The 14,892-nt window shown below is 46.9% G+C and overlaps 1 protein-coding gene across 1 annotated transcript in view; it reads left to right on the top strand.

Moving 5' to 3' along the window:
* The first annotated feature begins 6,830 nt into the window (after positions 1 to 6,830).
* c5h8orf82 (chromosome 5 C8orf82 homolog) overlaps positions 6,831 to 14,892 on the top strand; it is a 34,856-nt gene continuing 26,794 nt past the window's right edge. The window contains exon 1 of the mRNA XM_085987361.1: positions 6,831 to 7,129. Within this exon, the coding sequence (XP_085843487.1) occupies positions 6,974 to 7,129 (156 nt within the window). The 5' untranslated portion in view covers positions 6,831 to 6,973. The remainder of the gene's footprint in view (positions 7,130 to 14,892) is intronic.

Genomic DNA, 14,892 nt, shown 5'->3' with positions numbered 1-14,892 from the left:
ATTGGACACAGGATCAGCCCTAACAGTTATAAACCAAAGGGACTACAAGCGGCTATTTTCACATATACCCTTGAAAGCTACAGAGATTGTCTTGAAGACGTACACAGGGCAAAAAGTCTACCCCAAAGGAAAAATAAGGGTGAAAGTGATATACAAAGGCCAGGAAATACCTAAAACGGACCTATATGTATTGCCAGATGGAGGACCACCACTACTAGGACGTGAATGGATCCGGAAGATACAATTAGATTGGCATTCCATACAGGCACTGAAGGTTGAGGCCAAAAAGGATGACGACGTCACACCTGGACGACTGTCAAAAATGCTAACTGACGCAAAAGAAGTGTTCCAGGAGGGACTCGGAACACTAAAAGGCATAACAGCAACGATTAGAATAGAGGAAAATGCAAGCCCAAAGTTTCTGAAGGCCAGACCAGTGCCTTATGCGATCAGACCAGCCGTCGAAGCAGAGCTGGAAGGGTTGGAACGTTCAGGAGTACTGTCTAAAGTAGACTGGAGCGAGTGGGCTACACCCATCGTTCCTGTAATGAAGAGGTCGTTGAATAATACGCCTGGGGAACCAAAGAAGGTCTGCATCTGTGGGGATTTTAAGGTGACAGTGAACCCAGTCCTTCACATGGTACAATATCCGCTTCCACGAATTGAGGATATTTTCGCCTCGCTATCTGGAGGTAAACGCTTCACCAAAATTGATCTAGCCCGGCGTACTTGCAAATGGAGGTAGAAGAAGCCTCGAAACAATACCTCACGATCAACACTCACAAAGGTCTCTACCAATACAACCGGCTGGTGTTCGGGGTAGCATCGGCTCCGGCTATTTGGCAAAGGGCGATGGATCAAGTCCTGCAAGGGATTCCAGGGACCCAGTGTTATTTGGACGACATCCTGGTCACGGGCGAAAATGACAGTGATCACCTCGCCAACTTGGAGAAGGTGCTCACTAGATTAAAGGAATATGGGCTACGAGCTAATTGCCACAAGTGCGAGTTTTTCCAGAAGCAGATCTCGTATTGTGGCCACGTTATCGATGAAGAGGGGTTACATAAGTCCCCTGAAAAGATTGAGGCAGTAGTCAAGGCTCCAGCACCGGAAAATGTGTCACAACTGAGGTCGTTCCTCGGGCTGGTGAACTACTACCATAAGTTCTTACCAAATTTGTCTACAGTATTACACCCACTGAACACCCTACTGCAAACAGGGGTACCATGGAAGTGGAATGACGAACGTAAACGAGCTTTCCAGAAGTGCAAAGAATTGGTCACATCAAAAGAGGTGTTGGCCCATTTCAACCCAGCACTACCAATTCGTTTGGCATGTGATGCATCACCCTATGGTATTGGAGCGGTGCTGTCGCACAAATTCCCAGACGGCTCGGAGAGGCCAGTAGCCTTTGCGTCTCGGTCACTAACCTCAGCCGAGCGCAACTACGCCCAGATTGACAGGGAGGCCCTCAGCCTGGTATGGGGAGTAAAAAAAATTCAACCACTATCTGCATGCGCAGAAGTTCACCTTGCTGACTGACCACCAACCACTTGTCTCCATCTTTAATCCAAAGAAGGGCATTCCGGTGATGACTGCACAACGGTTACAAAGATGGTCCCTTTTTCTAGGGGCGAACCAATATGAAATAGAATATAAAGGCACGAAACAGCATGGAAACGCTGATGGGCTATCACGCCTGCCACTGCCTACTGTGGAGGAAGCACCAGCAGTGGACCCTATCGAGATATTTTATTTGTCAATAATTGAACGATTGCCAGTAACTAACGCGGATATAGAGAAGGAGACCCGCAATGATCTGACGCTGTCTCGGGTATATGATTTGACGGTGAGGGGATGGCCAACACATGGCGACTCACTGTTGCCAGCATTCTCATCCAGAAGAGAACAGCTGTCAGTATGCCAGGGGACAGTGATGTGTGGATTCAGAGTGGTGATTCCACCCAAGTTAAGGGAGAGAGTGCTAAATGAGCTTCATGAAGGTCATCTGGGAGGGGTGAAAATGAAAAGCCTTGCTAGGGCTTATGTGTGGTGGCCGGGGATCGATCAACAAATCGAGGACCTAACCAAGAGCTGCTCAGGATGCCAGAAGGTCCAAAATGCACCACCACATGCCCCTCTACACCCATGGGAGTAGCCCTCCTCTCCATGGCAATGGGTGCATATTGATTTTGCTGGTCCATTCATGGACTCAATGTTCTTAATAGCAGTGGATGCTCACTCGAAATGGCCTGAGGTGATAAAAATGTCCTCAACCACTACAGAGAAAACGATTGCAGTCCTACGGACCATATTTGCCTGGAACGGCTTGCCAGAGCAGATTTGCTCTGATAACGGACCACAGTTTGTGTCTGAAGAGTTTCGGAAATTTATGAGAAGGAATGGGGTAAGGCATTACACATCCGCCCCGTATCATCCAGGCACAAATGGATTGGCTGAGAGGTTCGTACAAACCTTTAAGAAGGCGATAAAGGCCATGTGCGACGATGAAATTCCACTACAGCATAAGGTGGACAATTTCCTATTAGCCTACAGAAATGCAACACATGCAGTTACCAACCAGACCCCGGCCATGATGTTCTTTAACCGAAGGTTGAGATCTCGTCTGGATTTGCTCAGACCAAATGTGCGAAGAAATGTTGAGGATAAACAATTCCAGCACATCAATGAGAAGCCAACAAGGAGCTTCAATGTAAGACAACCAGTCTTGGCCCGTGACTACCGAACAGAGAAATGGCAACCCGGAACGATATGCACAAGGCAGGGGCCATTAATGTACACAGTGGATGTCGGGGAGAACATTGTGAGACGCCACGTCAATCAGATCTTAGCGTCACAGGAACGAGTCAACCCCATGACTCGCGTATCACAGAATCACAGAAACCCCACAGTGCAGATAGAGGCCATTTCGGCGCATACCTGGGGATGAACCCGACATACCGGTAGCATCTACCTCAGAACCAGTAGCAGTGGAAACCGATGAACTAACCGACAAAAAGGGGCCAGAATCGCCTCCGCACCAAGAACAAGAACCTCAGGAAAGGCGCTATTCCAAAAGGATCAGGAAGCCGCCCCAAAGACTGAATCTATAAATGGACTATTGTTGTTTAATGTGCATGTTAAAGTGTTAATTGTTATTTGAATATTATGGGTACTGCTAATCTAAAAGGGGAGGAATTGTAGTGTATGTACCTTTAAGAGAGAACTACTTTTACAGCTCCTGTATACTGTAGTACCGGCAGTGACCACACCTGTATATAAGCCTTGAGCATGCCTCTGTACCCCCAGTCTTGAGACTACCCTACTCCAGTAAACACCTGTTGATTGTTAAGTTACAGCATCCGTGTAGTTATTGGAAAACATCATACTCTCAGAATCACGGATCTAACATTATAGAGATTCCAGCACCAGCAGTATTCTGCCTTTATAGAAGTGGAAGATCTCAGGTCCTGAGATGCTTGCGGTCAGAAGTCCCCTTTGTCAACCAACCAACCCTATTCATTTCTACTATTTAAGGAGGACTTGCTCACAGCCCTCGCTGCAATTCTATCCATTTAGGTATTATTCAGATGAGCAAATATTCTGCACAGTTAGCACTGACTGCAGTCCTTGATACCGAGTCTGGGCACTGCCGACTGCTGGCCTTCTGGTGCCCCCTTGTGGTTGACATGTTCCACCAAACCTGCTTTTAGCGAGAGTGGGAGCCTTGCTCAATAAAGAAAGACGCCTTTATACAGCAAGCAGTGTGTGTGAAAATCCAAATGCCGTTGTGTTTTACTTTCTGAGATTAAGAAACTCTGAACAACAACAGCTTGCATTTAAACATCGCCATTAATGTCGTAAAACGTCCCGACGCGCTAAATTGTGAAGTAAAAGTAAAGTGCTGGCAATCACCCGGAATTCTCCATTGTTAAAGCGAAATTGAGATATTTTGCAGAGGAGCCCTTGAACCCCACCCTCACCCACCCTGGACAGCCCCCCCAGCCACCCAGGACCACCTCCCCCAACCCACGCTGGACCCACCGCCCACCCTGGACACGCCCACCCTGGACACCCCCCCCCCCCACCCACCCTGGTCCCAACCTGGACCCACCCCACTGCCCTGGACACCCCCCCCCACCCTGAACCCACCCCACCTCCCACCCTGGACCGACTGCCCACCCTGGACCCACCCCCCCTGGACCCACCCCGCCCTGGACCCACCCCACCCTGGACCCCCCTGGACCTGTGGAAATATGATTTTGCCCTTACTAGTGCATGATGGGATACTTGACATCTAATGTATTTTTGTACCATTGCCTGTGGACTAAAACCGAGTCAGCAGCAACTAACGTAATCTTCTGACCTTTTGCAATTAAGTTAATCACAACCTGCCAGAACAATACATTGCAGAACTATTGGGTAACCGCACTGCTAATGACATCTGGCCAAAGAATGAAAACAATTCTGTTAAAGGTCAATCTCGTTTCTCTTTATCTGCATGAATACTGAAATAGCTTTGTACAGAGTTGACTAGCTAACTTTTATACATGACCATATTGAACTTGTGTTCTTCACTGTATAAATATGATAATCAGACATGAGTGAGCAAATCATTTTTTTGGTAACAAGATTCAAACAAAACCTCCTGACAGAATATAATTAACCAACTTTGTCTGAAGACATTTCTGTCCTGCTGACCTTTTGATTGTCCTTGTTTAAACTCTTAATTCGTTTAAGATGATACAATACCATTACACGTGATCTATGGAACGCTTGCTTGTTTGAGTGTATAAATATGCTGCATTTGCTGATGTCCTTTAGAGATGTTGGCCTAGCCTTTGTCCAGGCAGCTCTCTCCTTGTATACACTGGTATGCAAGTAAAATAAAGCTTTGCTTATCTGACGGTACAGTTTGTTTCAGAGTCTTACTCGGAGTCGAGACTTCGACAGACCCACCCCGCCCTGGACCCACCCCGCCCTGGACCAACCCCACCGCACTGGAGCCCCAGGCCTCAGGACGTCCCAAAACACTTTACAGCAAATGAAGTACTTTTGAAGTGTAGTCACTGTTGTAGGAAAAGCGGCAGCAAAGAAAGCTCCCTACAAACAACAGTGAAATAAAAGACCAGATAATCTATTTAAGTGATGGTTGTAGGATAAATATTGGCCATGACACCAGGGAGAGCTCCCTTTTGAATAGTGGCACGGGATCTTTATCATCCACCTGAGAGGGCAGATGGGGCCTTGGTTTAATGCCTCATCCGTTGTTGAGCTTGGGTTGTTCTCCTTAGAGCAGAGAAGGTTGAGAGGAGATTTGATAGAGGTGTTCAAAATCATGAGGGGTCTAGACAGAGTAGATAGAGAGAAACTGTTCCCATTGGCGGATGGGTTGAGAACCAGAGGACATAGATTTAAGGTGATTGGCAAAAGAACCAAAGGCGACATGAGGAAAATCTTTTTTATGCAGCGAGTGGTTAGGATCTGGAATGCACTGCCTGAGAGGGTGGGGGGGACAGATTCAATCGTGGCTTTCAAAAGGGAATTGGATAAGTACCTGAAGGAAAAGAATTTGCAGAGCTACGGGGAAAGGGCGGGGGAGTGGGATTAGCTGAAGTGCTCTTGCAGAGAGCCGGCACGGGCTTGATGGGCCGAATGGCCTCCTTCTGTGCTGTAACCATTCTATGATTCTATGATCCGAATGACAGCACCTCCGACAGTGCAGCACTCTCTCAGTACTGCACTGGAGTGTCAGCCGAGCATTTTGTGCTCAAATCTCTGGATCGAGACTTGAACCTAGACCGTTCTGACTCAGAGATGATAGTGCTACTACTGAGCCATGGCTGCCACCTAACTGGAATTTCTATACTCGTCTTTAATTTCAGGAATGTTCGATTCACCACAATGCACTTTTTTGTCCATTGTTTTTTGATCAATTACACTGATCCCAGGGGCCCGGCCTCACTGAAGGCTGAGTGGAGCTGTCAGGTAATGTTAGATTTCCAGCTCATCCCATCCCCCAGTCCCCATAAACTTCAGGTCCTCCAAATCTCTGCTGCCCGTATCCTAACTCGCATTAAGCCCCGTTCACCCATCACTCCTGTGCTCGCTGACCTACATTGGCTCCCGGTCCAGCAATGCCTCAAATTTAAAATTCTTATCCTCGTTACATTACAACAGTGACTGCATTCCAAAAGTACTTTGTTGGCTGCAAAGCGCTTTGAGACGTCTGGTGGTCATGAAAGGTGTTATAGAAATGCAAGTCTTTCTTTTCCTGTTCAAATCCCTGCATGGCCTCGCCCCTACCCATCACGGTAACCTCCAACCCTACAATCCTCCGAGATTTCTGCGCTCCTCCAATTCTGGCCTCTTGAACAACCCCGATTTTAATTGCTCCACCATTGGTGGCCGTGCCTTCAGCTGCTGAGGCCCTAAGCTCTGGAATTCCCTCCCTAAACCTCTCCGCCTCTGTATCCTCTACCCCTACCTCTGTGAGTAATGTTTTAGTCAGCCCTCCTACTATATGCTCATTTAGTTTGGTATTTATTTTTGTCGGATAACGCTTCTGTGAAGCGCCTTGGGACTTTTTACTATGCTAAAGGTGCTATATGAATACAAGTTGTTGTGATCTTCTTTATTTATTTTATAAAGCTATATTTCTATACTCTCGTGGCATAAAGAAAAATGGCAACTTAAATGGGCTTTTCTTCTCTGTTGAGCACCAGAGAGGACGAGTGGCCCATCCTGCCCTGATGGTGTGATGTCATTCCCACTCTGCAGCGGGGTGGGGCGGAGGGGTGAATTGTTGGCGGAACCCCTCGAGCGGCTCTTGGCCTCCAGCCGGAGCGCCTTTACCGACGTACCCGCTCCGCGCGTTTGTCCCTAGCAACGCGGAGCCTTGGCAACAGGCGTGTGAAAGGTCAAAGGTTGCCCGGGCCCGGCCCATTTGTGGCCGCTGCTCCGAGCCCGCGGGATGTCGCTGATCTCTCTCTGTTTAGGCCGCCGCCTCCTGGTCGTCAGTCCCGGCAGTTTCTCCCGGAGTTTCTCCCGGTGTGTGAGCTACACCCAGGGCCAGAGCCCGGAGCCCAGAGTCCGCGAGTACTTTTACTACATCGACCACCAGGGACAGGTAAACACCCGGGCACGGGTAAATATCACTATAAACACCCGGGCACGGGTAAATATCACTATAAACACCCGGGCACGGGTAAATATCACCATAAACACCCAGAGTCACTATAAACACCCGGGGCACGGGTAAATATCACTATAAACACCCAGCGTCACTATAAACACCCGGGGCACGGGTAAATATCACCATAAACACCCAGAGTCACTATAAACACCCGGGGCACGGGTAAATATCAATATAAACACCCGGGCACGGGTAAATATCACCATAAACACCCGGGGCACGGGTAAATATCACTATAAACACCCGGCGCGGGTAAATATCACCATAAACACCCGGGGCACGGGTAAATATCACTATAAACACCCAGAGTCACTATAAGCACCCGGGGCACGGGTAAATATCACTATAAACATCCAGAGTCACTACAAACACCCGAGGCACGGGTAAATATCACTATAAACACCCGGAGTAACTATAAACACCCGGGGCATGGGTAAATATCACTATAAACACCCAGAGTCACTATAAACACCAGGGGCACGGTTAAATATCACTATATAAACACCCTGAGTCACTACAAACACGCGAGGCACGGGTAAATATCACTATAAACACCCAGAGTCACTACAAACACCCAAGGCATGGGTAAATATCACTATAAACACCCGGGCACGGGTAAATATCACCATAAACACCCGAGGCACGGGTAAATATCACTATATAAACACCCAGAGTCACTATAAACACCTGGGGCATGGGTAGATATCACTATAAACACCCGAGTCACTATAAACACCCGGGCCATGGGTAAATATCGTTATAAACACATGGGTATGGGTAAATGTCACTATAAACACCCGGGCGTGGGTAAATATAACTATAAACACCCAGAGTCACTATAAACACCCGGGGCATGGGTAAGTATCACAAAAACACCCCGAGTCACTATTCCTCCTCTTCTCTTAGGCAGTCCCTCGGAACTGAGGATGACTTGCCTCCACATTAAAAATGAGTTCCCAGGTGACTGATGAGTCCAATGCAGGACCTACAGTCTCTGTCACAGGTGGGCCAGACGGTGGTTGAAGGGGCGGGCGGGTGGGGTGCTTGGTTTGACCTGCGTTCCTTGCGCTTGGCTTCCGCTTGCTCCCGGTGAAGAGACTCAAGGTATTCGGCGCCTTCCCGGATGCTTGTCCTCCACTTTGTGTGGTCTTGGATCAGGGATTCCCAGGTGTTGGGAGGGGATGTTGCATTTTTTCAAGGAGGCTTTGAGGGTGTCCTTGAAGCATTTCCTCTGCCCACCTGGGGCCCTCTTGCCGTGTCGGAGCTCCGAGTAGAGCGCTTGTTTTGGGAGTCTCGTATCGGGCATGCGGACGATGTGACCCGTCCATCGGAGCTGATCGAGTGCAAATATTAACACAATCACCAAGAGACTGGGTAAACATGGGAAAAAACACTCAGAGACTGGGTTAATATCAATATAAGCACTTAGAGACTGGGGGCAAGTATCAAGATATACACCCAGAGACTGGGTGAGTATCAGTATTAAAACCCCCAAACTGGGTAGATATTAATATAAATACCCAGAAATAGGGTAACTATTAATATAACCCCAGAGACCAGGTAAATAATGTAAGCACAAATGTTAATGGTAATACAAATCACCAGGGGCTTGATAAATATCTACGTGAACACCCAGGTAAATATAAAAACCAGCACCCAGGGACCACCTTGTTATCGTAAATCCTGGGACCTGATACAAATGCATAGAGATGAGTAAATATTAATATGATTCATCAGAAACCAAATAAATATTGATAAAAATGTCAGGGACTCAGTAAATATTAACATAAACACTTAGGAACTCGGTAAATAGTAATATAAAAAAAAACCAAGCAAATGTCATTAATCTAAAAAATCTCAGAGACCTGGTAAATATTAATATAAACATCCAAGGCAGCTAACTGTCAATATAAATCCCAGGAGCTGGTAAATGTGATTAGAAATTCTTGGATCCATTAAATATTAACATAAACCCTGGGATATTGTAAACAATATAGAACCATTTAGATTTACCTGACCTGTACAGTTAAATATTTTGTGTAAGGTCCCTCTCTCATTCGTCTCCTTTCGAGTCAGAAGAGTCCCAATCTTTCTTCAAATACAGGAAACACCGGCACCTAAAATAACCGGAAATCTCTGTTAACCGGCAAAATTCAGGAGTAGGTTCAGGTAAGTTTTACTTCATATTAGTGGCTGTTCCTGGATCTGTGGCTGTGTAACCGGGGTTCCTGCACCTGTTACTAAGCAACAGGGACGCCTGGATCTTGTGGCCGGGGTTCCTGCACCTGTTGCTAAGCAACAGGGACGCCTGGATTTGTTGCTGTGTACGGGGCTCTCGTACCTTTTAACTATACCTCTCTGTAATCCAGACTTTTTGATAAACCGGCACCACGCCGGTCCCATTGGTGCTGGATAATAAAGAGTTTCCTGTAGTTCTAACCAGTGGGTTGTGACCCATTTTGATGTCTCCCTTGAACCGTGATGATTCCCACCGAGAAATCATTAAGAATGAATGTGAAGGAAGCTATTGTACTTGGAGGTACTGACTTTCTGCTACCAAGCCTGTATAGCCAGGTGACTGGTGTATTGGAGACTTGAAGCGATCTGGACACATTAAGTAGATGTTCTAAGGACTGACACAGATATATATTATGTTGTGAATACATTTTAAGCAGCTGGAACCTGGGTACAGGAAATTTGAAATGTATTCCAAATGATAAACTGATTTGGGCTTGATGGTTGACTATTGAAAGATTGTTGAGCAAGACTTTTCAACGAGAGTGATGTTTCTTGGTTGCGATTATGAGACAAAACCATTTATTTAACCCTGTCATAATGTAAGATTTTCACAATGGAAAAAAAGCAATAGAACCAGCAATAATAGGGGAAACCCTCGGGGAGCCGTGTCTCACTGGGTTGCACTCTCGCCTCTGAGCCAGAAGGTCGTGTGTTCAAGTCCCACTCCAGAGACTTGAGCACACAATCTCGGCTGACACTCCAGTGCAGTACCGAGGGAATGTTGCAGCGTCAGAGGTGCCGTCTTTTGGCCAGAATGAAGTAGCATATGCCAAAGCACTTATGTCCTACATTCAAGTTACGACAGTGTTTGTAAAAGCAGGTCCCAAGGTTTGCAGATGCCCCTAGATGATCCCCCCGGCACATTGCCCCAAGCAGTGGCCACTGCATGAGAAGGATGGGCTCAAACGCTTGCCAAGTCTCAGGATATGGGCGACGCTGGCAAGGTCACATTTATTGCCCTTTTTCAGTTGCCCTGTGAAGGTGGTGGTGGGACCTTCTTGAGCTGATGGTGCTCCCTTAATTCTGGCCGCACCAGTGGCTGTGCAATCGACCTCTGTCTGCCCTGCTTTCAACCCATTCTATGAGTCCGAGCAGGTTGAATTGTCCTACTGTGCGATTTCCTCCCCTCTCCAAAAAACACTGGAATTGGGCACTTGCATTTCTCGGAACAAACCTCCGGGAAGAAGATTAAGAAATATCACTTGTACATTTGGAGGTGCAATAAAACGACCATATTTATTTACAGCAAAAGCAGTTAAGAGATTCGATCTGCTTGCTGTGTGCATATGTTAACCCCTCGCTTCTGTGAGGAGGATCTACCCCTCCCGTGGGGGATCTAGGTTCGCTACTTTAGGAGACTCAACACGCCGGTCAGTCCATTGTCACTTTCTCAGTAATACACAAAGTCAGAAACTGTAAAATAAGTAAAGTTTTATTCCGTACCCGGTACTGGACTTCACTCCGAGAAACTCCTTGTGTTTACACACAAGGAAGTCTCCTCTAGAGTGCGCCCCTAGGCTCACGGGGCTACAATATTTATACAAAAAACATAAATTGCAAGTCATCATGAGAATACAGGAAACTAGGCGATCACACGCTACACAAGTCATTTGTTTCTTTTTACAGAGTTCTGTTTAAAATTCACTTTAGCTTTCAACAAAATTCGGCCCTGAGACTGTCTCTACTCTGTTCTATAAACATTCTGTTTCGTCCTCTCTTATCTATGTGTATTACATTCCCACAGTCCTGTATCAGCTTTTTACATTTAAACCATTCACTGTATGTCAAGTAGTCCATCATGCTTTGCGAATCATTGGTAAGGCAGTATGGGATTAATCCAGCTTAACACATGGACAGAAAGGCACACGACCATGAGTACACGAGGGAGTTTGGAATAGAAGGATAAGCTGATAGGGTGAGATGAAGAGGGGTGTGAGGAGGCTCTGACAGGGACATTGCTGTTTCTGTGCTGTAAATTCTATGACTAGACATTAATAGGAACTAGAATTTCTGACACCATAATCTTTATGTTCCCAGTATCTATAATTGAGATTCGGTATGTTATTATAATAACCAAATATTATTTAACTTGTAATTACTGTTTCTCTTCTGGCAGCCTAACACGTCAGGTCTTGTACCTCTCATCCTCGCACCTTATCGCCCAGCGCAGACATTTGTGCAGCTGATCAGCCACCTGGGAACTTGGTAGCACTTTTTATCTCTCCTCTTGGGTGAGAAAGCTAATTGACCCACATGTTTCACACCCCATTGCAATAGTGGCTCTTTGTTCTAGTGTGCTTCGATGTGGAAGTTACACAATCACCTTAACAGACTGGAGCTGAGAATTAGCATTGCTACACTCGCGCAGCTAATTGTTAATAGACTTTCTTAAACCGACGGTAATTCAGTGACAGGACCTCCCGCTGATGCAGCTGTTGCCGTGGCGACCCCAACAAGTAGTAGTTGCCTTCATCAGCTTTGGTTTTATTTTATTTCATCTCCCGACAGTATGGGACCTTCATTCAAAACTCCGGTGTAACCCCTGTTCCTTGAGACGTAGTTGGCATTGTGAAAGGAGTTTCCCAGCTAATTGTCCACTTCTGTAAGGCTCGTGACGCTGCCTTAATTTGATGCTCCCTTCAAAATACCTCTCTCCTCACCCCGCCCCACCCTGCTTGTCCTTAACTTTGGAGTGTGGAGGAGAAGCATCCGGGAAGGCGCCAAACACCTCGAGTCTCTTCGCCGGGAGCAAGCGGAAGCCAAGCGCAGGCAGCACACGTCAACCCAAGCACCCCACCCACCCGCCCCTTCAACCACCGTCTGCCCCACCTGTGACACAGACTGTAGGTCCCGCATTGGACTCTTCAGTCACCTGAGAACTCATTTTTAGTGTGGGAGCAAGTCATCCTCGGTTCCGAGGGACTGCCTAAGAGAGACCTTGACTTTCCATTTTTTTAAGACACAAAGAGACAGGACTGGGCTCAAGAAGCCTCTTCCAGGACTTCCACGCAATCACCCTGGCTGGCTCCCTCCCGGTCTCCACACCAGCAGCTGCCCGTTCTGGGCCCTGAACGGTCTCCGCCCCCGCTCCTTACCTGCCGGGCGACCTCTCTCCCTGACTCCGGTCGCCCAATGATTCCTGCCCTGCTCATCAGAGGCTTCACTGCACCCCACAGCTGTAAATGTCCAATGATGATCAAAATGGCTTGGCCTGGAATGTTTTTTTTATAAAAGCTACTTCTCATGGGTCTAGAACTCACGATTTATGTGACCAAAACTGAGCACAGTGCCCAAGGTCAGGCTGACCGTGCACTTGTACAGTTTGAGCATGGCTTCCTCCACCTTCTAGCAAGGGATTTTGCAATGTGCTCCAGTGTTTTGCTCGTTTTCTGCTCCACAGCAACTTGAGACGTTAAATGCCAAGTCTACTGTTATTCAACTTCATCTTTAGCACCTTCTATGCTAACCCTTGTGTCTGTATTATAATTATACCCAGCCTGCATTGCCTGTTTCAACTACCACTGCTCCCTCAGTTTACAGATCTTATCGACAACAACAACGTGCATATAGCTCCTTTAACATAGTAAAACATCCCAAGGCGTTTCACAGGAGCGATTATCAAACAAAATTTGACACATAAGGAGGGGTTAGGACAGATTGGCCAAAGAGGTAGATTTGAAGGAGGGTCTGAAAAGAGGTAGAGCGGCGGAGGGAATTCCAGGGCCGAGACAGCTGAAGGCACGGCTGCCACATCTAACTCCTTTTGTCGGTCTCTTCCACTGACTGAACAGCCCTGCTGTCTAATTCGAACCATCTGGGAATGCACCCAATTTGCATTGGGTTTCTGAATCCAATTAATGTAGATTAGTAACAGCGCAGACCCTGACCGTTCTGTTTGGTACTTCCTTTCACTCGGAACGTGAAGGAGAATTCGGTGGGATGGATGAACAGGGGGATTTAGGAGTCTTTGTTTTTACAACTGAGTGGCTCACTAGGCTACTTCAGGGGGCAGCTAAGAGTCAACTGCTTAGAGTTAAATGTTTCCCACATTACAACAGTGACTGCACTTCAAAAAGTATTTCATTGGCTGTAAAGCGCTTTGGGAGGTCCGGGGGTTGTGAAAGGTGCGGTATAAACGCAAGCCTCTTTCTTTTCAACCGCAGAGTGTAGGATTCGCCACACACGTTGGGCTGACTGGGTAGGCTCCCTTCCTTGAAGGACATTAGTGAGCCAGTTGGGATTTTTAACGATAACTTTCATGGTCATTTTTTGCCAGTGCCAGTCCAGATTTATTGAATTCAGTTTCACAACTTGCCACGATGGAATTTGAACGCGCAACCTCTGGCTTGCTAGTTGATCACCATAACCACTCCGCTATGTCATTGAGCTATTTTCTGTTGTAGGGGAGTTTTTCTGTAGATTGTGAAGGGTTGGCTTTCTGTTTAACATAAAGAAAGATCTTGCATTGATACAGCGGCTTTCATGGCCTCAGGACGTCCCAAAACGCTTTACAGCCAATGAAGCACTTTTGAGGTGTAGTCACTGTTGTAATGTAGGAAACGCGGCAGCCAATTTGCGCACAGCAAGCTCCCACAAACAGCAATGTAATAATGACCAGATAATCTGTTTTAGTGATGTTGGTTGAGGGATAAATATTGTTAAGTACACCGGGGAGAACATAAGAACATAAGAAATAGGAGCAGGAGTAGGCCAATCGGCCCCTCGAGCCTGCTCCGCCATTCAATAAGATCATGGCTGATCTGATCCTAACCGCCAATCTACTATCACAGAACCATCTCCTGAATCTAACAGAATTAGACACACGAAATAGGAGCAGGATCAGGCTACACGGCCCCTGGGCCCGCTCCGCTACCCACAGGGCCATGACCGATTCGAACCTAGTCTCATGTCCAAATTCCTGCCCGCTCCCCGTAACCCTTAATTCCCTTTACTTCTAGGAAACTGTCTATTTCTGTTTTAAATTTATGTAATGATGTAGCTTCTACAGCTTTTTGGGGCAGCATATTCCATGGACCTACCACCCTCTGAGTGAAGTAGTTCCTCCTCATCTCAGTTTTGAAAGAGCAGCCCCTTATTCTAAGACTATGCCCCCTAGTTCTAGTTTCACCCATCATCGGGAACATCCTCCCCGCATCCACCCGATCCAACCCCTTCACAATCCTATATGTTTCAATAAGATCGCCTCTCATTCTTCTGAACTCCAATGAGTAGAGTCCCAATCTACTCAACCTCTCCTCATATGTCCATCCCCTCATCCCCGGGATTAACCGAGTGAACCTTCTTTGTACTGACTCGAGAGCAAGTATGTCCTTTCTTAAGTATGGACACCAAAACTGTACGCAGTATTCCAGGTGCGGTCTCACCAATACCTTGTACAA

The sequence above is a fragment of the Somniosus microcephalus genome, chromosome 5, assembly GCF_052327205.1.
Source record: "Somniosus microcephalus isolate GS21.2 chromosome 5, FLI_Smic_1.0, whole genome shotgun sequence".
Taxonomy (NCBI): domain Eukaryota; kingdom Metazoa; phylum Chordata; class Chondrichthyes; order Squaliformes; family Somniosidae; genus Somniosus; species Somniosus microcephalus.
This window is presented reverse-complemented; position numbering and strand designations above follow the sequence as displayed.